Below are 23,155 nucleotides of genomic sequence, written 5' to 3'. Positions count from 1 at the left end.
CAGTTTGGGACTTAATTTACACTTTAATGAGTTGACTCTTGAAGTGAGTACATTTCTTCAATGCTTTATTTAGACCACCTATTATTCAAGCTAGCATCAGTACCATTGGACCACATATATGTAGCTCTAACACCAGTTCTGAATAGCTTCTTCTCCTACACACAGAGTGGGTCACACTGCACCATATACAGTCTGGGTTGAGATAAGTCAGACCCTACAAACATGGCCTCTTTGCCATTCCGCCCAGGCCAAGGGAGGCTGAAGGTTACCTGGGTAAATGAGAACCTCTAGGCGTGGCTTATTTACCATTCCGCCCAGTTCAAACATAAACTGAATTCTAACCTTTTGAGAGATGCTTCATGAACCGCCTCCAGACTGCCAGCTCGTTTATCTTATTTCTCTGAATCAACCACGTGTTGAACATTTGCCACCGAGTCATACCTAGCCTGTAACAACGATACCACAGAAGATTCAAATTATGTTTCATCACTATTGCTTCAGGATTGCCCCGGCACCGCAGTCATATTTATGCCGTCCACTTTACAGAACAGAGGAATAGTCTTTCAGCCAAGGCATTACATTACAATGACCTGCCTCCTTTCAACACAATCCATTTCCTGTGGGGTAATGTCCTGCCACTCCCAGCTGCTAACTGCACTTAGCCATGGAGGTCTGATGAAAGCTCTGTGGGCCGGCATCGAATGGTAACTGGCCTTTTGTAGAAGAGAACTGGCCAGTGGGATGTGAAAGCAGGCGATGAAGCACTTATTTGAATGATTCTGTTCTTCAGACCCTGTCACAAAAAAGATGGTCCATTCTACAGCAAAGCCGTTGTCCTTCAATAAACGTCCAACTATAAAGCATTAGCATCGAACATCGAAGATTACGGCTCTTATCATGAGCCGTAATCTCATGATGGTAATCAGGTGTGAAAGCACACCTGATTACCATCTTCGAATTGCAGTTGGTATTATTATTGTCAAATACATAATAATACCATCTTCGAATTGCAGATGGTATTATTATTGTCAAATACATAATAATGTTAAATTAAAGTGCAGTTGTAGGACCAGACACAATGTGCACAAATTCATGCATGCACATTTTCCCCTTCCCTTATTGGAACGTCAACTACATTTGGAAAGATATGATAAGAGAGTTTAACTCCTATCTCAGACAACAGATAGAGCAGACAAAGGCCTCAGGACCAAGTGGGGCCGAAAAGGCCCGTTCCATTTCCATTTGAGAAGGTTAATGGTTGTTCATTGGAGCTTATGCCTCACACAAAGGCCCGATGTCTGGGCTCTTTATGTGGAGAAGAATACGAAGATGAATCACTCCTGGAAGACCATGAGTGGGAGTTGGCAGCAGTCAAAGCAATGACAGTGGTGATGGTATAGGGGAGGGAGACGGGAGGGTACCACATCTACGGTGAAAGGGAGGATGCAGGAATAACAAATAGAGCCTCATTCCCTCTACCTCTAATTGTCCTTGATTTGATCCCCAGCTGAGCCTGAAGTGACAAGGGCTGAATAGGAAACAGGCTGGCACTGAGAGAGAGAGAGAGAGAGAGAGAGAGAGAGAGAGAGAGATGTCTGAATAACTGAAAGGTTCCCTCGCGTTATTTTTTAACTGCTTTCTTATTTTCTGCAGATATGGCAGTTATTTTAAAGGATATTATTGGGTGAACAAGCTAAGTAATAAAACAACTGTATTATTGCTCACAAAGCAAAGTTGTGGATCTCAAGATAGATAAATAGATCATATAGATGAAAAGGGTGGTGGCAGAAGGGACAATATAGTTTAATGGTTTTAGGAGGATCAGTTTCCTATCATCTAGACAATGAGGCTCTTGGTTTCTCTTTTGCTCTGAGTCCTCCCACAAAGATCTGCTTATTATGTGGTTGAGAATTCAACCGTTTATTCATATATTCCCCATCATACAGAGAGATAATACCCCCATTAGTCAGAAGGGAGCGTGAAGGTGTAATTGAGGATCCTGGGGAACCAAAAATAGCCGCTGTCCAATTACCTAGCAAGTCATGTTCTGAAATAATCGCTGTTCACAGCAGGTGAACTCTTCATAGCAGTAGTAAGCCTCCATGTTACCAAAGAACTGTGCTTCCATACAAAATACAGGCCAGACAATTTCCCTTCTGGAAGATGTGTTGAGATATATGTGTTCAGAGCTGGGGCTTTCATGGAAGAATAGGCCAAGACCATTCATCATCGGTAGATTTGTACGTTTTCTGAAATGATTCCAGGGTAATATGGCTCATTCAATAACTGCTACCCGGTCTGGCGGTATTGAGTTTACAATATCAAATAGGTTATCCTGAGTGCTCTGAGGCAGGAGAACGCTGTGCAATGTGCATTTGGTTCCATTTTGATTTAGAATAGTTCTGCACACGATGGAGCTCAATATGCCTGGGAACTGTGAGTTGATCATTCCTGATGAGGCCTTGAATACTGTATGAAAAATAATAAAACCTGGTTGTACAATGTTCTGTGTTAAATGTACTGGTGAATCACGTACAGTGCGTACTGACGGGATTATGCGCTTCTCTCACAGTAGAAATGTCATGACACAAGATGAAGTAAACATCTCCAACATGCATGGATTAACACAATAGCTATCCAATAATATGAATTAAAGAAAGATTGTTGAACAATTTCATTCAACGATACTTGTTTCAAAAGTATTTAGGATAAGTAGTCACAATAACAAGGCACAACAACATGTAGGAGTTTGGTTGTATTGGTTGTATTCAGAGCCACTTAAAGCTGTAGGTTGATTCCTGCGAGACCCATTATGAGAGGAAAGGGTTCTCTGAGCAGCCTGCCCGCTGGCTCTCATTACCTCCAGACTGCTGCGGCAGTGGACCAATGCCCGGGGTCTCCCTTCCCTAAACAGGCACACTGCCTGCCTCAGAGCAGCTCTCACATACTGAGCTGGGCCTCATGGAAATAGATATCACAATATCATACATCCAAAAGGAAATGTTTCATTAGGATACAATAACAATGAGAAGAAGTTTATGCAAAACAAGGTCCTTACATTGTATGGTGAAATGGTGTATACAGCGTTTATATATAAAAACATAAAACAGTTTCAAGGCTTGTTTGTTGTAATACTAATTTGGCACTGGGATGTTCTCTCATTGTAATAAATCTATTCTACAAAACAAATTATTGCGTGAATCATCAACCGTGCATTTCATTGTAATGACTCACCACTGTATGAGTAATTGAGAAAGAAACTCTTTTGGGGGTCTAATTGTATGCACGGCGCAGAAGAAGAACAGGGGGAGGTTTGGTGAGGTGGGCTGGGTGGGCCGAGGGAGCGTTAGAGAGCTGGGCTCATGGCATGGGCTACAGAGGCGGTGAGGAAGTGACAGATTAAGAACACGGGGACCTAAATATGACCAGGCTTCATTAAAGTCTCCCTGCTAAGAATAGGAGAGGCTACGCGGCTGCAGGTATGAATAATGCAGGCAGCTCAATCCAACAGAGGGATCATGGAGCTAAAGCAAGCCCTAATGATCGCACACACAAAGGTGTGTGTGTGTCTGTCCCTAAAGGCTGCTCCCCTGAGCTTTACCATTGTTTGCAGCCTTATGGAGGTCTCGTGCACAGATGCACGGGCCCCAAGACACGTGCAACAAAGACTGTGCATGTACATGCACGGTCTCTCACAGACACAGACACACACCGTGGTCTGACCACAGTGGCCCTTGTAGTTGTAGCTGGGGTCACTTAGCTAAGGCAGTTGGCCAAGTGACTGTTGACTGCAGTGACTTATATTACTTGATGGACTGAGATGAAGGCCTTATCCAAATGTTTTCATAAACATATTAAATGAACGAACATATAAATATAAATATTTATTTACCTCTTGATAAGAGGTGTTTGACATGGTCTGCATAAACATGTTAGTATTTCTATACGTCATATATAGACGAATGCGTTCCATGATCCACCAGAGGGCGCCATGTTCACGACTAAAGCCAGTCAAACCGTCTGCGCTAAGAGTGCTGAGCGGATTTCACACTTTTCATAATGGCATATTTTGTACAGCATGAATTTTGAAATGACACACACACACAGACACACACACACAGACACACACACACACACACACACACACACACACACACACACACACACACACACACACACACACACACACACACACACACACACACACACACACACACACACACACATACTTCACCCTCCCGTACTTTCTGTGTGTGATCATTAAGGCATGCGACAGCTGTGTTGTCAGTGTTTGACTACTAGTTAGTTATTGTCCAACGACAAAGTTGATCTGTTCCCGCAGAGGAGGGCCTTGATGTGGACCCGTCGGTTATTTACTTTTTTAGATAATGACACGTCGCTTCAGATACATGCCTTGTTGGTCCATGGGACATTGTGTCATCAATAAACATCCCATCTTTAAGCCCCTGGAATGAGCACTCAACCGTCGGATTTGAACAGTGGATACATGATCTGCGATCTGATAACTTACTGTAACTGTAACAGATGACTGCAACGGCTGTCCATTTCACACACATAGCGCACGGAGATAGACGCAGATCAAGTTGCAGTGATGCACGGCCAAAATATTTCCTCATTGTCAAGCTGGCAAGAAAGTGAGTCATTCACGGATGAGCGTGTGTGTTCCCTCTTATCTTTTCATCCGAAAGTAAATCAATCATCCACAGAATAATCTTCTCAATCGGAGTCATACATTGGTAGCCTAAGTGTACACCTAGCATTCATTATTTGAGTAGCAGCCAATTCTATATGGGAATAGGGCCAGGCCTACATTAGGCCTACGTTATAAAAGCCAAATTTCAAGGTAATGCAGTAGAAATTTGAATGCATTATAAATAATAGTTAATGGTATGATGGGGGGGGGGGAAGTAACATTGGTTTGACATGGAGACGGGATTTAACTGTAAGCCTTTGTTTTAAGAACTCTTAAATCTGATGAATAGCCTATTCAAAAATGGACATAGTAACACAGAACGTATAGCTAACGTTGGTTATCTAAAGGTAAGCAAGAACCAAACCAAGAACAAGAACGTTCCCTCAGGGTTATGAAGAAACCTAACCTAACCTAACGTTGAGGGAACCAAAACGTTCTCGTGTGGTTGCACTGTAACCTCCACACAACGTTTCATTTAGGTGGTTTTTGGTGGTTCAGAGGTTTGTGAAAGGATTGTTTTTATACCAGCTCCAATTAAGATTTTGAGGTAGCATAGGTTTGCAGTCACTTGATTAGATTTGGCCTCTCTAAGATGCTGCAAACACAGTGAGAAATATACTTTTATATAATATATAAGTTGTATATATATAAGTATATAAGTTGAATGTAAAAGTAGATAAACAACCTTTGCTGTTGATGTTAATGATGAAGCACATATTCACATTTTCGCTTATGACAAATTAAAAAGGTATCATTTTACGTCATGTTTTTTTTTAATATAGTTTATATCATATCAATAAAAAACATGACAAAACCTTAAATAAAGAACGAACAAGTGTTTCTCAGCAGTGTTCACAAAGATGTACACTATAATGTGACCCAATTCATTCCTCCTGGCCCTGACGCTATGGGTGGGAAATGTCCTACTTTGTCTTCCTGCCAGTGATGCTGTTAGTTCAGGCCAAGTTCTCTCTTCAAACGCTGCCAATTTAACCAACAAAATCCGTCTCCCACCCAACCTCATGGAATAAACCTCAAAAGTAATGAACAATGCATCAATGCATCATTCTATAAGCAAATAAGAATTTGTACGTATATGTATTATTATCGAAAGCAAAGGAGAGTATAGAAGGTGGGTTCACTTTGAAGAACGATGAGGTCATCATAGAAGGACTGTGGTTGGGTGTAGTCCATAGCACATGAACTGTTAAACCAACAAACACATTCAGAGCTCTATACAATAGCAGGTGCACATCCCCGCTCTTAAACCGTCTCCAAACTAGAGGACAAAGAAGACTATACAGGTCATAACGTTTTATTCAATTACTTGAAAATGTACAATACATACAAAGTAGGCATCATCGGTGGGCTGGTTAATACTGGTACTCTTTTGAGACATATTCCAATCAGGACATCATTGGATATTAATATTAACATCATAAATACATGAACACATTCATACATGAAAACTAGTTTTCAGGTGTGAAACTGAGTGAGGTTGTTCTGACGCTCTGCTGTAGAACATCAGAGGAAACAAGCTGCAGGCTCTTCTCAAACAGAAGGATTTAAAGTGAAATAAATGCTAACAAACATTACTGAGTTGAGAAGAATCCCATGTAAACACTGGCTGCTAAAGACTTTAGAAAAGGGTTAGTGAGAAGCCCTGCAGTACAGACCACTAGTAATCGTATTCTGCCTATACTTCACAGTTAAGTATCTGTGTGTACAGACAAGCCATAGGTATAACGCAGGGACGTTTCACTGTGGAATGGATATCGTACAATGTTCTTTTTTCGTTGATACACGTGAAAAACAACGTGAAATAAATTGCTAAAAACGGTGCGTTACTCTGCCACTATAACATGGGGACAACGTTTAAGAAATCATGACAAGATCGCAGGGATTGGGTTTTAAGTGGTGGAGAGTAACACGCTACTCTATAACACGGTAGTCCAGTCCTCAGAAAGGTACGGATTCAGCTGAAGAAGCGTGCCGGTTCTTGTTGGAGAAGGGTGTGTTCCACAATACACATTAGGGTGCGGGAGTTCTCCAATCTCAGGAAGTACTGCTTCTTTTTCTCGACCTGGGCCGGAACCTCATGACATCATCTTCCTGGTCGCTGTCGCACTCCCTCTGACGGAAGGAACCACACAGAGGATGTGCTTGTTACTGGGCTGCACAACAACGCTGTGTGTATAGGTTATCTATTAATAATCCTTATCATTGTGGTATGACTGACTGTTGTTTACACCATGAATCCTATTTTGGTATCAACAACATAGAGTCACGTGCCTTTACCTCAGGACGGCCGGACAGCTTGGGTGGGCCTTTCCTCATCATTCTGGTGAGGTGATTGCACAGGGACACGATTCTGATGGACAGCTGTGAAAAAGAAAGGCCCAAAGAAAGAGTCACAAAGGAACCCCAGACTGAATGGGATCACATTCAGGGGCTGATGGGTGGAAAGGATTCATACAGACTTGTGTTCAGAGTGTGTTCTATGTTTTACCTGCCACCTGCGTCTGATGTACTGTCTCCGGAAGTTCTCCAGGTTGACCACGGACAGCCTCTTCACCAGCGCTTGCCTGGGGTTCGAGGGCTTGAGAGAGACAGGAAGCAAAGGGCAAAACGTTATCTTCCTGAGGGTCCTCATATATCCCTGGTTGCTCTGTATAGTGTGTGTGTGTGTGTGTGTGTGTGTGTGTGTGTGTGTGTGTGTGTGTGTGTGTGTGTGTGTGTGTGTGTGTGAGACATGTGAGCTGCTGCACCAGCTCACATGTCTTCAGACGCCTGGCCCTGGGTCAATATTAATATGTGTGTAAATAGAGAACACACCCGCATCTATACTTGCCTGTGTCTCCCCCAGGTATAGCCAGGCCACAATGAGCATCGCTTAACATTGTGTTAATGCTATAAGATAAGTGTTAGATAACACAGTGTAACCTTAACACCAGAGCTTTGAACTTAAACCGTGGGTGTGTGTGTGTGTGTTTGTGTTCATGGGTGTGAGCGTGGGTGTGTGTCTGGCCGTTGGTGTGTGTGTGTGTGTGTGTGTGTGTGTGTGTGTGTGTGTGTGTGTGTGTGTGTGTGTGTGTGTGTGTGTGTGTGTGTGTGTGTGTGTGTGTGTGTGTGTGTGTGTGTGTGTGTGCAATTCTAGACTGTTGTTATGGGAGTTCAAACTCAGAACCTTTGGTCTGTGACACAAACAATCTGACCACTAGACGACCAGACTATCTTATCCCCGGACTGGACCAAGATTGATAAATCGTGATGCAAGATACAGGGATTGGGTTTAGCTGGGGACATTTATTTCAGAGTAAACAAAGTAGGGGAAAAAAAAATGGCTGTGGGAAATGTTTGTGGGGGAATAAAGTCCAAGGCCAGCGATGTGTCTTTGCAATCTTTGTGTTGAAAGAGACAAAACTTTAACAGTTGAAACAAATGACAGTAGTGCAAAAATATAAGTTCAGGAACATTGTGTAAATCAAGGATAAACCAAATATGCACATATTCAATTTCAAGTTAGTGAACGTACAAAATACAGGTAGATTCTGACATTTGGAAGAACTATATAATACAGAGCGTAATTTAATCTTTGATATATATAGTCATCCATTGAACATCCTTAGAAATAAATATAACAAATAAAGTAAAAGGTGCTCCCTTTTCCATCATGAAAAAGGCAAATAAAGGACTTAAGCACAACAAATTAATTTTCAGTAACATTTTCAGTAAAAGATTAGAACAGAATGGAATGAGAAAAAATAAATAAATAACAAACAAATCGACTTTCCAAGAAAGAAAATAAGTAATAACTGCTCTAAAACTGGACAGAAACGTACATTCTAGGAAGTATAATATGCAACATTTTCATGTTTTAAATTTAACACGTTCTGTCATGTAGACTTTAAGGCAACATGGATCTGGGAAAAATGCTCAGGCTCTACACAAGCGTAGAACAATATCATCTCAAGAAGCGCTTTTTGAGGGTGGGCGGGGCTTGGAGAGAGCGGGGGAGGGGGGCGCAGCAGAACGTTTCATTTACACGTTAACTCTGGAGCTTGTTTGAACACGCAAATCTTGCATATTGCACCTTTTTATTTGCTGTAACAAATACTTCCAAAAACGCTTTACCTTTATAAAAAGTTACAAAGTATATAAGAAAGAAACATTCCAAAACGTTTGGAATAAAATAATGAAGTGAACCATAAATAAATCAACCTTAAATAAATACAACATATTAGATCAGAAGACCCAATCCTCAAGTCACCCGTCCCCTTTGGCTAGCCGGACTCTGTGATTGGCTGCCGGGCCGCGGCGCAGAGCTCCCCGCCCCTCTGCAGCAGCTCTCTCAGCGCCAGCGTCACCTCCCTGTCGTACAGGCCCTTGCCGGCCGGGCCGCGGCGTCCGCCCGCCGCGCGTCGCCCTGCAGCCGCCGCCGGGACGCCTCCTCCTTGTGCACCTCGAAGCGGTCCAGGGACAGCTGCTTCCTGGGGCCCTCGCTCTCCGCCCCGCGGCCGGCCTCCTGCCGGTCGCAGGCGCGCAGCAGCGCCTGCGCCTCCATCAGGCCCGCTTCCTCCGCCACGCGGGCCAGCAGCTCCGCGTCGGCGGAGGTATGGCTCCGGGGTGTGCCGCGCTGGGACTGGAGGCTGTGGCCCTGCAGGCCCTGCAGGCTGTGGCCCCTGAGGCCCACCCTCCGCTGGGCCGCAGGGGTCTCTGGGCCCTGGGGGGCCTCCGGGATCACTTCGACCCCCTGGGCCCCTGGGGCCTGGGGGGTCTCTGGGACCTGCGGGGCGGCGCTCATGTCCTCGAGGCCGTGGGACTTGAGACATGAGGGGGGGTGCAGGGAGACGGTGTGAGATCGGTGGTCGTTCAGGGTGCGAACAGAACACTCACACTTGAGGGGGAATCAACGTTGGGGACGTTGGTGAGTCGGTGGTGAGTTGTGTTAGACTCCTTGTGTCTTAGCTTGTGCTGCTCGGAAGGATGCAAGGATGTCACACCGTTCACATGCAGGTCAGAGATCTTTGTAGGAAACGTCTTCAGCTCCGAAAAGCGTTGGTTAAACGTCCACGAAGAAAAAAATCCAAAACGTGCAGTTTGAACGATTTAGGTTACATGACGTCTTTGTGACTGTGATCTTCAAAAGTGTTTTGAGGTAAAACGGCGACTGAGGTAGCAACAACTAGATATAGGAAGTGCATCGTCAGCAGTGGTGTGTCCTCACACCACTGTTCAGTGGTGTGACTGTGAGAAAATGTACTGAAGTGTAACTTTCCACGACCACAAACTAAGTGAAACCTGCTACTGACCGTCAGCAGAGATATGAGTCTGTGTTGCGTGAGATACTGTTGTGTGAGATCTCAGTAGTATTAATCAGTGGTGAATTTGAGTACACAAAACATGCTCTTTAACAGCAGAAACCTCGTGCTTACCTTGATCCAAGGGTGGTCAAGAGCATCTTCTATGGTCATCCGTTTTCTGAAGGAAATGAGATAATTGATGAATAAATGATCCATTCAATCAATAAACCTTGACTTTGCCAAAGCAATCTAGCAGCAAGTGTAAGGCATGACCCTTTCTAGATAAATTCCAAAATGCAGCATCTAGAATCAATGATTTATAGTGGCTTCGTTAGGTTTCAATTTACAGTTGGACGTTTTTCCTTTAAAAGGTGCAAGTTTTAGGATTTAGTGGCAACGAGCGGGGATATCCTTATAGGAGAGGCTACGGTGGCCTTTAAGAAGCCATTAGGTACTTTCAAGATTATGTCATCGTCTCGGACAGTATTATTAGCCAACTGTCAAAGATCAGGTTTCCTAATGTGTTTGGTGATTTAGTCATTAAAACCAAAGCTACTGTAAAACATGGCGGATCAAAATTGTCGGCTCCTCGGAAGAAATAATGTATGTCTATGTATATATAAAGGGTTCAATAAATTCCTATTTTTAATTGGACTATACACTAATTAAAACCTACTTATGAATCTTCCAATCTTCCACAATCTAGTCGAGATGCTCCCGCTGCCTCTGAATTCAACACACTGCACCTTTAAGTGCTCATCGTGCCGTAACAACAGAGAGAGAAAGTCTGGTCTTTACGGGGATTGGAAAGCAGCGCTCTCCCCAGGCCTCTGAAGCCCTGGTAATCCCACAGGATTTGTTGCAGCACAGGATCCAGCGCGGAGGCTCTGTACCGGGAGCGGGGGACTTGGCCCTTCCGGCCCCCCAGGCCGCTGAGCCTGTTACGGGGAGAGAGAGAGAGAGAGAGAGAGAGAGAGAGAGAGGAGGGCCCCCTACCTGGTGTCCTTCTCCAGGAGCCCCCTGATGAAGTTCTTGGCCAGCTCGCTGGTGGTGCCGAAGAACTCGGGGTCAAAGTCGTAGTTCATGGCCGACACGTTCCCCAGCGTCTCCTGCTTGGTGTCTCCCAGGAAGGGCGACGCCCCGCTCAAGCTGTAGCCACGGCGACAGGGACATGTTAACTAGCGCACGTGTTTGCACCCGCACAGAGATGCACAGGCACACACACACACACACACACACACACACACACACACACACACACACACACACACACACACACACACACACACACACACACACACACACACACACACACACACGCACACACACCTCCCCTTTGGGTGGATCATTTGGACAGTTGGAAGTGGAGTGCTACTTACAGGATATAAGTGATGACTCCGACGCTCCTGTGAATGAGAACAACAACACTGTGAGTCCGGACAGAGCCCATAAGCAGGGCTTCAGCGCAGCAGTCATTAGGGCTCTCTTACCACATGTCTGCCTCCAGGCCCAGCTGCTCGTAGTTCACTATCTCTGGAGCTACAAATAGAAGGACACACACTTGAACATCACTGACACCCCAAAGGCCAAAACAACAAGCCTCACTCCAAATCTGGAGAGGTCTTAGTGTTTCAAACAGGAGACGCAGAACAATAGAGCTCAGCTTGTTACGTACCCACAAATTCAGCGGTTCCAAAAATTTCTTTAAACTCCGTGCCGGCTTCTATTTTATGTGCGAGGCCAAAGTCTATGATTTTGATGCGAGGCACTGGAACATTCTTATCCAGCAGTATTATGTTCTCAGGCTGAAACACCAAAACAAAACACACACACAAACACACACACACACACACACAAACACACACACAAACACACACATACACACACATAAACACCACACACATACACGCGCGCACACACACACACACACACACACACACACACACACACACACACACACACACACAAACACACACACACACACACACACACAAACACAAAAACACACAAAACGGCCCAGGTTAGACAAACGATTCCTACTTATATTAAGAATACATTTGGCATCATTTAGCATAGAGTCTGAGTTACCTGTTTTAGAGTCATCTAACAGTGTAGGCATTAAAGGAGAAATATGCAATTATCACAGGGTGATATTACTGTCAATGTGTTAATACTGAAAGAGCTACATGGATGATGATGATATGGATTACGTAATTGGGTGTCTGTCGCGCTAAATAGCTTTTTGCTCAGACACCTGAAAGGTTCAAAAGTCAAAAGCTTAGTCAAGTGGCCTTAACAGGGTGGATGGATCCTATGCTGGACTGACTCACTCAGCATTACAGGAAAACAACAAGTGACGACAAGTGAATTCATGTCGGGCATCGCAGGTCAAACAGTGTTCAGGCATCTGGATCTTAAAGGTCTCGACGAGAACGTCCAAAACAGGATGTAATGATCATTCAGCCTGCGAGCTGACATCCTCCCCCTGACGTGCAGGTACCCTCGTGGTCTGATCTTAAGGGTCCGGGGCTTCAGAAAACAGGAAGCCCATAAAAGAACACATCGGAGATGTACCTATACATAGCACGCGGTATCGCTGCTGAAACATGCAGCTTCCGCAGTGACCCCAGATGGGAGGTGAATGTGGGTGTTTGTGTGAAGATGAGCGTGGGCCAGCATCATTCAAACAAAAGGGGAAGGCTGGTCGTACCTTGAGATCAAAGTGAGCGATTCTTTTAGAGTGGAGATACCGCACGCCTTCCAGAATCTGCTTTAAGAACTGAGTAGCCTCCTCTTCACAAAGGGAATCCTTTTGAGCCAGGAAGTCAAACAGCTCCCCGCCAGAGACTCTGAAACACATATGGAAGATATGTAGCACACTGTGAGAAGGTGAAATCCTCCCCCTTCTCACTGTCTCGCATTAGAGCTTTTATTATTATTATTATTACTATTATTATTATATTGTGTGTGTGTGTGTGTGTGTGTATTAGATTGGGATGGTGGAAGTTAGTCTTCCGTAGTATAGGGGGCAGTATAGGATTGTTAGCTTTAGGTAAATGTTCCCCCAGCTAATGGTCTGGCCCATATGGCCGTAATTGGTCCAATTACCATTTCCCTATTTAAGGGCCTTTTTCATTTGGTGTTTGGCGCTGAAGGTGGTGCTGGCTTGGAGTGAGGCCAGTACGAGAAACGTATGTTATGGTATGCTATTTTATGTTATCTTAGTTTGGTTTGCTGACTGGTGCAGTCATTTCCTTTTCGTTTTTGAACGTTGCTCTATTTTTGTGAATGTTTGGAGAGATTAAAACTTCACTTTTCTTAGTCGTCAGTCCATTGCCCTCATTTTTGCCCACACTCGCGATACCCAGTTGCCCGTATCCCAGATACGTGGGGCGACCACGCCGGTCCCTCACACACACATTTACACTACGTGGTCTAAAGACACTAGGTAACACCCAACTTAAAACACATAGACACTCTGTTAAACACATAGACCCTATGCAGGGCATAGAGACACTTAACACATGGAATATATGTAGCAAATGTATACACTATTTAGCACATGAAGACTAAGTAACACATAGAGACACTCTGTAACACATATGGAAGATCTGTTGCACAAAAAGGGTCATTAACTCGAGCAGAATGTTTTTGTAAAGTTTAAATTAAACGGTGACATATATTACGTCACTATAAAGCAACTCTCCTCTATAATACAGGATACACAAAGCATGGTTGGAACCAAGTTCACTTTGGACACTCCATAGCCCCGTGTGCGTCCTGTGAGCATGCAGTGTGACGTACACACACAATGGATTCAGCCAGTTGGTCGGCCTACCCCACGACCCCCCCCCCCCCCCCCCATTTGATTGGATTTAGCATTTAATTTGTTCTAATTAGGACTTTACATTCCTGAGCACTTTGAATACTGTGCGTGTGTGTGACTGTGTATTTTTTGTGTGTGTGTGTGTGTGTGTGTGTGTGTGGACTTGTGGTTTGGCTGCACATCCCTTTTGAGCGAAAAGCGGATATCTATAAAGACAACATCGCGCTGTCGTGAGGCAGAGCTAGACGAAAGCAAAACTGGGTCGAAATTCTAATGAAATATAGCAGGTGTTCTTAACGAGCCAGTGAACCCAAAACCCCCTTTTTAAACGTGGTGATTTGTCTTATATGATCGTCAACATGGTAATCTATGCCAGTGTATCACTGTTACTGAAGTAAGTCCCTGATTTGGAAAAAAGGGGTAAAATCCTACGTTGTTTATTTTCTTCCCGAAACACTGCGTGAACACGCTCTTCCTGATGGCGTTCTTTTCGTGATATCAGACTACCTTGTCCGAGGTAATCTGATGTCACGACCAAGGGGCCCCGGTGGCGGTGTGTGTGGACGCCGACGCTCCGTCTGAGCAGCAATGTGTCTAATGTCTCTGTGCGTCCGAGGTAAAGTTAGGCGCAATTCGTACACAACATCGCTCATTATAATGCTCATAACAAGTTACACAACGACGGTACTAAGAAGGTATCATAAAGTTGGCGTGGGTCGTAAACATGGGGATAACAAGCCCCCCTTTTTTCTAGAACACATTTTTTAAATCGCATAGTGTTATACCATGTGAGATGTACCCAAATAATCAACACTGTTTCAACCTAATAGGCAAAGGACGTTAAATCTATATCCATCTTGGATCCAGCCATCCTACTATGTTAAAGCTGATTACCTGTTGTACATTGAGCAATCGGTGTGCAACAGGTTAAACCAGCCTCCACCACACACATCCAGGGAGAGATCTCCTGCACGGCAACATGGACCACCAGCGTCATGTATCGTTATCTACAGACTTACAGCGAACCTGATTTCCAACCCCACTGCCCTGCATCCTTTGCCTGGGGGACCCCAATAAAAACCATCTAGACAGCGTGTAGCGTGGACTTTGCTCCAGTCAGAGTTGTACATAATTAAGACTGACTTGTGAGACTATATCCATATGCATTAACCCGTTAAAACAAGGTATCTCCTGGCGGGGGGAGGGGACTCACAGCTCCAGGACAAGCACCACGTCGGTGCGGCTCTCGAACACGTCGTGCAGGGTCACGATGTTGGCGTGCTGCAGGCTCTGCAGGAGGTGCACCTCCCTCTCGATGGCCTCCCGCCGCACCCCGCGCCGGCTCCCCCGGCTCACGCGCTTCTTGATGAACTTTGCCGCAAAGTCCAGACCTGTGCTCTTCTCCCGGCACCGCTTCACGACGGCAAACTGCCCGCTGGACAGGAGACAGAGGGACAGAGAGAGAGAGGCAGAGGGACAGAGAGAGAGAGAGGGAGGCAGAGGGACACAGAGAGGGAGACAGAGGGACAGAGAGGGAGACAGAGGGACAGAGAGAGGGAGGCAGAGGGACACAGAGAGGGAGACAGAGGGACAGAGAGAGGGAGGCAGAGGGACACAGAGAGGGAGACAGAGGGACAGAGAGAGAGAGGCAGAGGGACAGAGAGAGAGAGAGGGAGGCAGAGGGACACAGAGAGGGAGACAGAGGGACAGAGAGGGAGACAGAGGGACAGAGAGGAAGACAGAGGGACAGAGAGGGAGACAGAGGGACACAGAGAGGGAGGCAGAGGGACACAGAGAGGGAGACAGAGGGACAGAGAGGGAGACAGAGGGACAGAGAGAGAGGGAGGCAGAGGGACACAGAGAGGGAGACAGAGGGACAGAGAGAGAGGGAGGCAGAGGGACACAGAGAGAGGGAGGCAGAGGGACACAGAGAGGGAGACATAGGGACAGAGAGAGGGAGACAGAGGGACACAGAGAGAGAGAGAGAGACAGAGGGACAGAGAGAGAGGGAGGCAGAGGGACACAGAGAGGGAGACAGAAGAGGGACAGAGAGAGAGAGAGGGAGACAGAGGGACAGAGAGAGAGGGAGGGAGACAGAGGGACAGAGAGAGGGAGGCAGAGGGACACAGAGAGGGAGACAGAGGGACACAGAGAGAGAGAGGGAGACAGAGGGACAGAGAGAGAGGGAGGGAGACAGAGGGACAGAGAGAGAGGGAGGCAGAGGGACACAGAGTGGGAGACAGAGGGACACAGAGAGAGGGAGGGGAGGCAGAGGGACATTTTAAATTGGCGCGCTCACATATTCACCTGTTTTAAAAGGATGAATATCCAATGATGAACGTGATAGTGATGAATCAAAGAGAGACATAGTTGATGGGAGGTTTGTACCGAATAAGGTAATGCCTTCAGGCATTAAGGCGTGAATCTTAGACATTGTTCTATGTCTAAGATATTCTCCTGTGCAGGGATGGGAACTCATCTCATAGGTGACCTTGGGTGTTTTGAAAGGCGCCTCTAAATTAAATGTATTATTATTATTATTATCTACCACGGCCACAGTGTGCAACGCAGTGACAACAGATTCTGGACTTCCTGTTTCCCAGCCTGGGGGGAGGGGAGGCTGACAAAGCGCAGCAGTGAACAGAGCGGCCCCCTCGTCAGCTTCCTGCCAAGACGCCCGGGCCATCTTCAACCGCTCCCTGCCTCAACAATCCCAAATATTTGGCCAAGGAGGTGTGGCGTACAGACCAATCCACTGTCCTCATTGTGTGTGGAGGATAGCCGTTGTCATGGTGACACTGAGCTCTGGGTGAGGGTTATTGTAGCCCATTAAAATTCTTTGGATTCAAATGTAAATTCATTCAGGATTTTGTGACTTGAGGTAAGTAAATAACTCTCCCTGGTGTCACGTGAAGGCAGCGGGGTAATAAGACCCTGGATGCACATGACCGGCTTCTGTCATGTGCATCCAGTTTGCTCTAAAACCCGCCACACACCGTGACGACACTGTCATGTAGTAAATCAAGACAATTGTGGACAGCCAATGCTGTGATTGACCCACACTCATAATTTCCATTGAGAATGCCAACACAGTAATCAAATCTAGAACTGTACCATTGATTTTAATAAAAAAATCCTCATCTTCTTGCATAGATCTTGGTGTGTGTGACTGTGTATGTGTAAGAACGAGAACGTAATTAAACTAAAAATAGCATAAAAGCGAAACACCGACATACGACATACAATCAGCCTCAAATAGCCCCTCAGTCGTCACCCTCAGCCTGCTGTATTCACCCCACTGTGGGATGGAGAGAGGGTCAGCCGAGAGGGGGGAGAGGGAAACAAGAGGCGCAGAGAGACAGAGGGCCTGCAGGGTCCTTCATCACTCACACAAGAACACACACACACACACACACACACACACACACACACACACACACACACACACACACACACACACACACGTCACACACACACACACACACACACCAACGGCCAGACACACACCCACGCTCACACCCATGAACACAAACACACACACACCCACGGTTTAAGTTCAAAGCTCTGGTGTTAAGGTTACACTGTGTTAACTAACACTTATCTTATAGCATTAACACAATGTTAAGCGATGCTCATTGTGGCCTGGCTATACCTGGGGGAGACACAGGCAAGTATAGATGTGGGTGTGTTCTCTATTTACACACATTTTAATATTGACCCAGGGCCAGGCGTCTGAAGACATGTGAGCTGGTGCAGCAGCGCCCTGCTGCAGGCCCAACAGAAAGACCTCCGCCGCTGGGACGGGGCTGACAACACGTGCTGAAGACACACCAGGGAAGATTTGGGAATAGGTTTTCTAAAAGCACGGCCATTGGGGAATACAAAGCTACACAATCAGAGATTCAGATCACCAAGCAGTTGCATGTGGAGTCGTGCGGGCCTACAGCAACATAAAGAACCACCTGCATGGGTAGGGATGAGCCCTCAAGCCTACCTTCAGCGTTTAGGCTAGTCAAATTCTTAGGCTTTTGGTAACAATGACAGCCGCCAATCAAACTTCACAGGAAGCAACAATAACAAGGAAATGGTTAACTAGCTACAACAGTCAACATGGGATATATTTAATCATTACGGATCATACAATAGACTTCTACAGTGTCAATGTGCCACAACACGGTACAACGTCTACACATGCTCAGTGAATGCACACGTTCATCTCTTGAAGGCTATCCAGTTTCCTTATATAACGGTCGGTCACATGGCGGCCGACACAGTGTGCTAGCTTAGACCTGCGGTCAGAGGGATGCTGGGAGGGGGACATCCCACGACAAAGCTACGCGTGCCGGCCGCATTAACGCTAAGCCGTCGGGGAACGGAGAGCGCCGTGTCTCCGAGGAGGCCCCCGCCTGGACAGCTGAAGGTTATTAAACAAGGTCGCAGGCATTCATGGACCAGTGCGGCGCCAGGCCCGGTATTTAAAGACATCGCGGAACAGAGCCACCGCGGGGACCAACGGCTCCTCCGCTGACAGCTCGGTCTCTGAGCACTCCTCACGGCACTCCTCAGGGCACTCCTCAGGGCACTCCTCAGGGCACTCCTCAGGGCACTCCTCAGAGCACTCCTCACAGCACTCCTCAAGGCACTCCTCAAGGCACTCCTCAGGGCACTCCTCAGGGCACTCCTCAGGGCACTCCTCAGGGCACTCCTCACAGCACTCCTCACAGCACTCCTCACGGCACTCCTCAGGGCACTCCTCACAGCACTCCTCACAGCACTCCTCCCAGCACTCCTCACAGCACTCCTCAAGTCACTCCTCAAGGCACTCCTCACAGCAATCCTCACAGCACTCCTCACAGGGAGTGCTCATACCGGGGTGTGGGTTAAACATCTGGAAGTGCGTAAGAGGCGAGTGAAGCAACATCCTTCCGTCACCTCAGAGAGTAACACGCTGTCAATATGATGTATGTCCTCACTATTTTACTAAGAAAATGGTCCAAAAATAATTATAAAAGTATAAAGAATATATATATATACATTATTTTGCTCGATAATTTTTGATACATTTTTGATCAATCTAAGACGATTGGGCAAGTTGAACATTGAGTTCAGGAGTGGTTGGCATTGCAATGGTTTGATATGAAAGCAGAGCTGGACTATGAGGGTGTGGGAGCATGGTGCTATGTCCCGTTCTGCCGTAGTTCCCTGAGCAACCGGGTGACCCCCATCGGGATGGGAAGTCCTGGAATGTGGGGCAGGTCAGCGAGGGAGTTCCCTCTTCTATACGGACCCCTCTTTCATCACGCCAGCAGAGCGAGGGAGGGGGCGGCTGCCCGGGGCTGAAGGCTGAACTCTGAGCGTGTTGCAGTGAAAGCATCCCACATGTTTTCTGTGCTGCAGCCTGGGAACCCAGACAACACCCATTGCTCTCTAGTACAATGCATTGAAGGATCAGTGAGTGTGCCTTACAACACTTCAACAAAAGCCAAACTTGATCGGCAAACTTGGTGTTTATGGCATGGATGGCGAAGGTCTCCAGCCTCAAAGTTTTCCAATAAACTCAAGTCTATACTTATCTGCTGATACAGCACAGAATATTCATGTATACATTAAGAGTTTATAAAATAAAAACACTTTACATGTCCTCCACTGAACACGCGTGATTCACAAACTCACGTGTGAAGAATAGAATAAAAGTCCCTCAACTCTGCTTCGGTCCAGTGGTCAGTTAACTACTGAACCAATACAATAAACACATGCAAACACAAGTATGACCTTGGTGGGCGACTCGGCCATAGCTCTGTTCCAGTAGACTTTTCCCACCGTTTAACAACGGAGACACAAACAAAAAAAAAACTAACAGGTTCAAACCCAAGGTGTGAAACAGCTCGGCTATTCTCGTTAAATGCAAGGGGTCACACTGACAAAATTTCCGGTGTTTCCGTGGCGATGATGTTGTCACCCACGGCTATTACACGCTGGGTGATGCAAGGGGGGAGCAGCTGCCGACCACAGCCCTCCGTGACACTTCCAATGTCATCGCCTCGCTCCGTTAAACTGCGGCTAGATAGAGACAGACCAGAGAGTCTAGTAGGGGTTAGGGTGCTGGAAGGACCTGGGCTCAAACCTCCGGGCCCTTCTACAGGTCTCTGTCAGCTATCAGGTTTTTTGGGCGATATTGAAGTACTGTTTTGCCTTCCAGGACAGGAGAGTGGAGATGGCCAGGAAGGTGGGTTTGAGAGGGACTGACATGTAGCCAAAGACCACAGGCTGGACCCTTGACCACAGGGTCATCCTGTGTATTTTTTTACAGAAAATAAGACAGATGATGACTACATGAACTAGGAAGCTGATTTCCTCCATAACGCCACGGCCTACACAACGCTGTGACGTGGAGGAAGTGGGCTGGGAGGTGGAATTGCGTCCGCCACATGTCATGTTCTTCCCTTCGCTTTTTACGATCCAATTAAAACAGCATGAATCAATTATCACCTTGGCTAGCAGTTTTGACAAAGGACGGTCGTAGGCATGGGTCTGAACCTGTTCATCAAGTTCAACCCAGGCAGAACACCACGCACACACACCTGTGTAAACACGCACACACATAGCACAGCGTGCTGTGACTCAGCCGTGTGAGGCCCCGGGCCACTCGGACTGCAAGTTGGCTGCAATGAGCCAACGAGCGGAGGATAATCAACATAAGACAACGGAAGGCAGCTATCGTAGTGTGGCAGACATGTGTCAGAGGCTGTGGCTTTCAATCACACAGTGTCACATCGCTGTCGCTCATCGATGTGCAGATGAGTGACAGCGATGCATCCACATCTAAAACTCTGACCACATCCAGCTTAGTTTAGAGAAAAAGGTTTGGACGCAATGTCCTGCCTCTAGCGTACCAGTTTACAACTGATTGCTCGAAAGCTGTCAAAGCTCATTTTCTAAATCTAGAGCTCAATAAAGCTCACTAGAGCTCACTTCCTATATCTAGACTTCGCTTCCTACATCTAGAGCTCACTTCTTACATTTAAAGCTCACTATCTACATCTAAAGCTCAATTCCGACATCTAGAGCTCACTATCTACATTTAGAGCTCACTATCTACATCTAGAGCTCACTTCTTACATCTAAAGCCCACTATCTACATCTAGAGTTCACTATGTACATCTAGGGCTCACTTCCTACATCTAGAGCTCACTATCTACATCTATATGTGGATGCTGGAGATATAATCTTGAACTTACTACTTACACACATGTTAACCCAAGCTGAGCGGACCCGTTTAGAAAACAACAGCAGGGGTTCACCCACCCTCCTTATTAATAAGGATGTAGAAGGCTGTACAGGTTGAGTAATCAAGTGACACAACAACGTTGCATAATGTGTGTAGTTTTTCTGTCTTTTGATGACTTTGGTGACAAAGCACAAAGTTCCACCGAACCTCCTACGAGTCAGTCAGTAATTGGCGCACATGGAGGTGGAACTCATTATTGTGAAAAAGCCCAGCTTCCTTTTTCTATTGTACTGCGTGCCTCAACTTCCCCCAGGCCTGCTCTGTCTCTCATGATAGACACACATACATAAACGCCTTTGAATTTACAGTAGAAATGCAAAGAGAAACCTGACACACCTTTATGGACAGAAGGGTTATCTCGTGCTGTAAACGTCAAGAGGAAAACACGCACGGCGGGCCAGCTGTTTCCATACGTTCATCGCACTGAGCTCAGGGGCAACGACCAAGGGCCGATATAGTCTGATACTGTAGTGGATAAAACTCCATACTCTCACACAAAATGTGAGAGTATGCAAGAATGACTAGGTTTGAAAGATTAAGGCCTTATTATCACTTGCATTAAATAACAGCAAAACCTGAGTTGGTGGTGAGAACGGGAGAAATGTGTCTATGTCCCACAGGATGTCCTTTGTCTTATCTTTCCTTCAAGGGGACCAGGTGATATTAATGCATTGTTTATCATTTAGCTTTATTGTTACAATATTTATCTTATATACTTACATACCTATATACTTTATGCTTAATTGACCACAGAGGGAGAACTGTCTCAGTGGTCGCCGGTCACCCTAGTTATGTCTGATCTAATCCAAATAATAAGGGGCTCCTTATCCTATGAATGACAGAGGGAATCCCTTAGAACAGGCCCCCCTTAACTCGGCTTCTTTCCACACTGTTATCAAACATATGGGCACTTGTTGCTCATAGCTCCTTAAAGCCTCAATCCTTTTCTCCAATGCTCTTAGAATAACAGGGAACTTGATCACAAAATGATACATGAACCGAAATTAAATTCACCTATCGTTGTAATAAAAATGGCAGCTTGTAGGGCACTTACCTTCCCAGGGCTTCTCCAATCTCATATAAATCGTCCACTTTCTGCTGTTTGAATACCGCCATGCCCAATGTCCTCATCGGGATAGTTCATACATGAAATACTCAACAGAATTGTCTTTGTTCAGGTCCCAGTGATTTGCAGTATGATCCGTTGTGTGAACAGACGACAGCTCAGAGATGTGGCGGGTCGGCTGTAGTACACAAAGCAGTGATAGATGTGATTACGTGTTGAAGCTTGTTTAATAGCATTCCACCTCAGAGCTGCAGCGTATGCTCTCATGGGAGGATAAAGCATCCAACTACAGGCATATGGACCAATATCTATTCAATAGTAATAACAGTCATCCATATTGTAGTTAAACAACTAACTTATATGAAATTATATCAAAATAAGTTAGTGCAGATAAGGGTACATGGGACTTCATTTTGGCTTAGTACTACAGTCAGAAAGTGAACCCAGCTGGTTGTTGTTTTTTATCTTCGGGTGATGGCACGATATTAAAAAAAACACATAATTTGGGTCAGTATCTGCGTTTACTGGCACAGTTGATCATTGGAAAGCCAAGTTATTATGAATAGATTTATTCTCAGGAAAGACATGCTGCTCCTGCTGTAGATGACGTTCATACAGAAGAGCTATTCCACATTCATTCTCAAGTTTGGAGACCCAACCACACGCTGTAAAATGAGGATAGTGTAGTATAGTAGTATAGTTTAAGGTTGACCAGTAAGTGGCTTACCTTGTTGTTAAAGGCAGGTCGATGTGCGAACTGCCATGCTGTCTCTACTACTGTAGCTTGTCATTCAGTCTCATCCTCTGCGTGGTGCCTGCGGTGTGTCTTCAGTCTTGTTTAACATCACGGCTGCGCCCTGCTGCTTTTGTTGCGTTCAAACTAAAGGGCCGGCCCCCTGCAGGCAGCCTGAGGAACAGCAGGCAGTGACAGGAACGCTATCAATACAGATGATACATT

The 23,155-nt window shown here is 45.9% G+C and overlaps 1 protein-coding gene across 1 annotated transcript; it reads right to left on the bottom strand.

Moving 5' to 3' along the window:
* Positions 1–5,982: 5,982 nt before the first annotated feature.
* Positions 5,983–22,277, bottom strand: dapk2b (death-associated protein kinase 2b). Its single transcript, XM_056598208.1, has 11 exons — positions 22,186–22,277; positions 15,057–15,278; positions 12,728–12,866; positions 11,693–11,822; positions 11,508–11,556; positions 11,397–11,423; positions 11,014–11,166; positions 10,150–10,195; positions 7,224–7,313; positions 7,013–7,096; positions 5,983–6,847 (listed from the first exon to the last, which is right to left on the bottom strand). The coding sequence occupies exons 1-11, from the start codon at positions 22,260–22,262 to the stop codon at positions 6,770–6,772; spliced, it is 1,095 nt and encodes a 364-aa protein (XP_056454183.1). The 5' UTR covers positions 22,263–22,277; the 3' UTR covers positions 5,983–6,769.
* Between the last annotated feature and the right edge of the window lie 878 nt (positions 22,278–23,155).

Source organism: Gadus chalcogrammus, chromosome 9 (assembly GCF_026213295.1).
Source record: "Gadus chalcogrammus isolate NIFS_2021 chromosome 9, NIFS_Gcha_1.0, whole genome shotgun sequence".
NCBI lineage: Eukaryota > Metazoa > Chordata > Actinopteri > Gadiformes > Gadidae > Gadus > Gadus chalcogrammus.
This window is presented reverse-complemented; position numbering and strand designations above follow the sequence as displayed.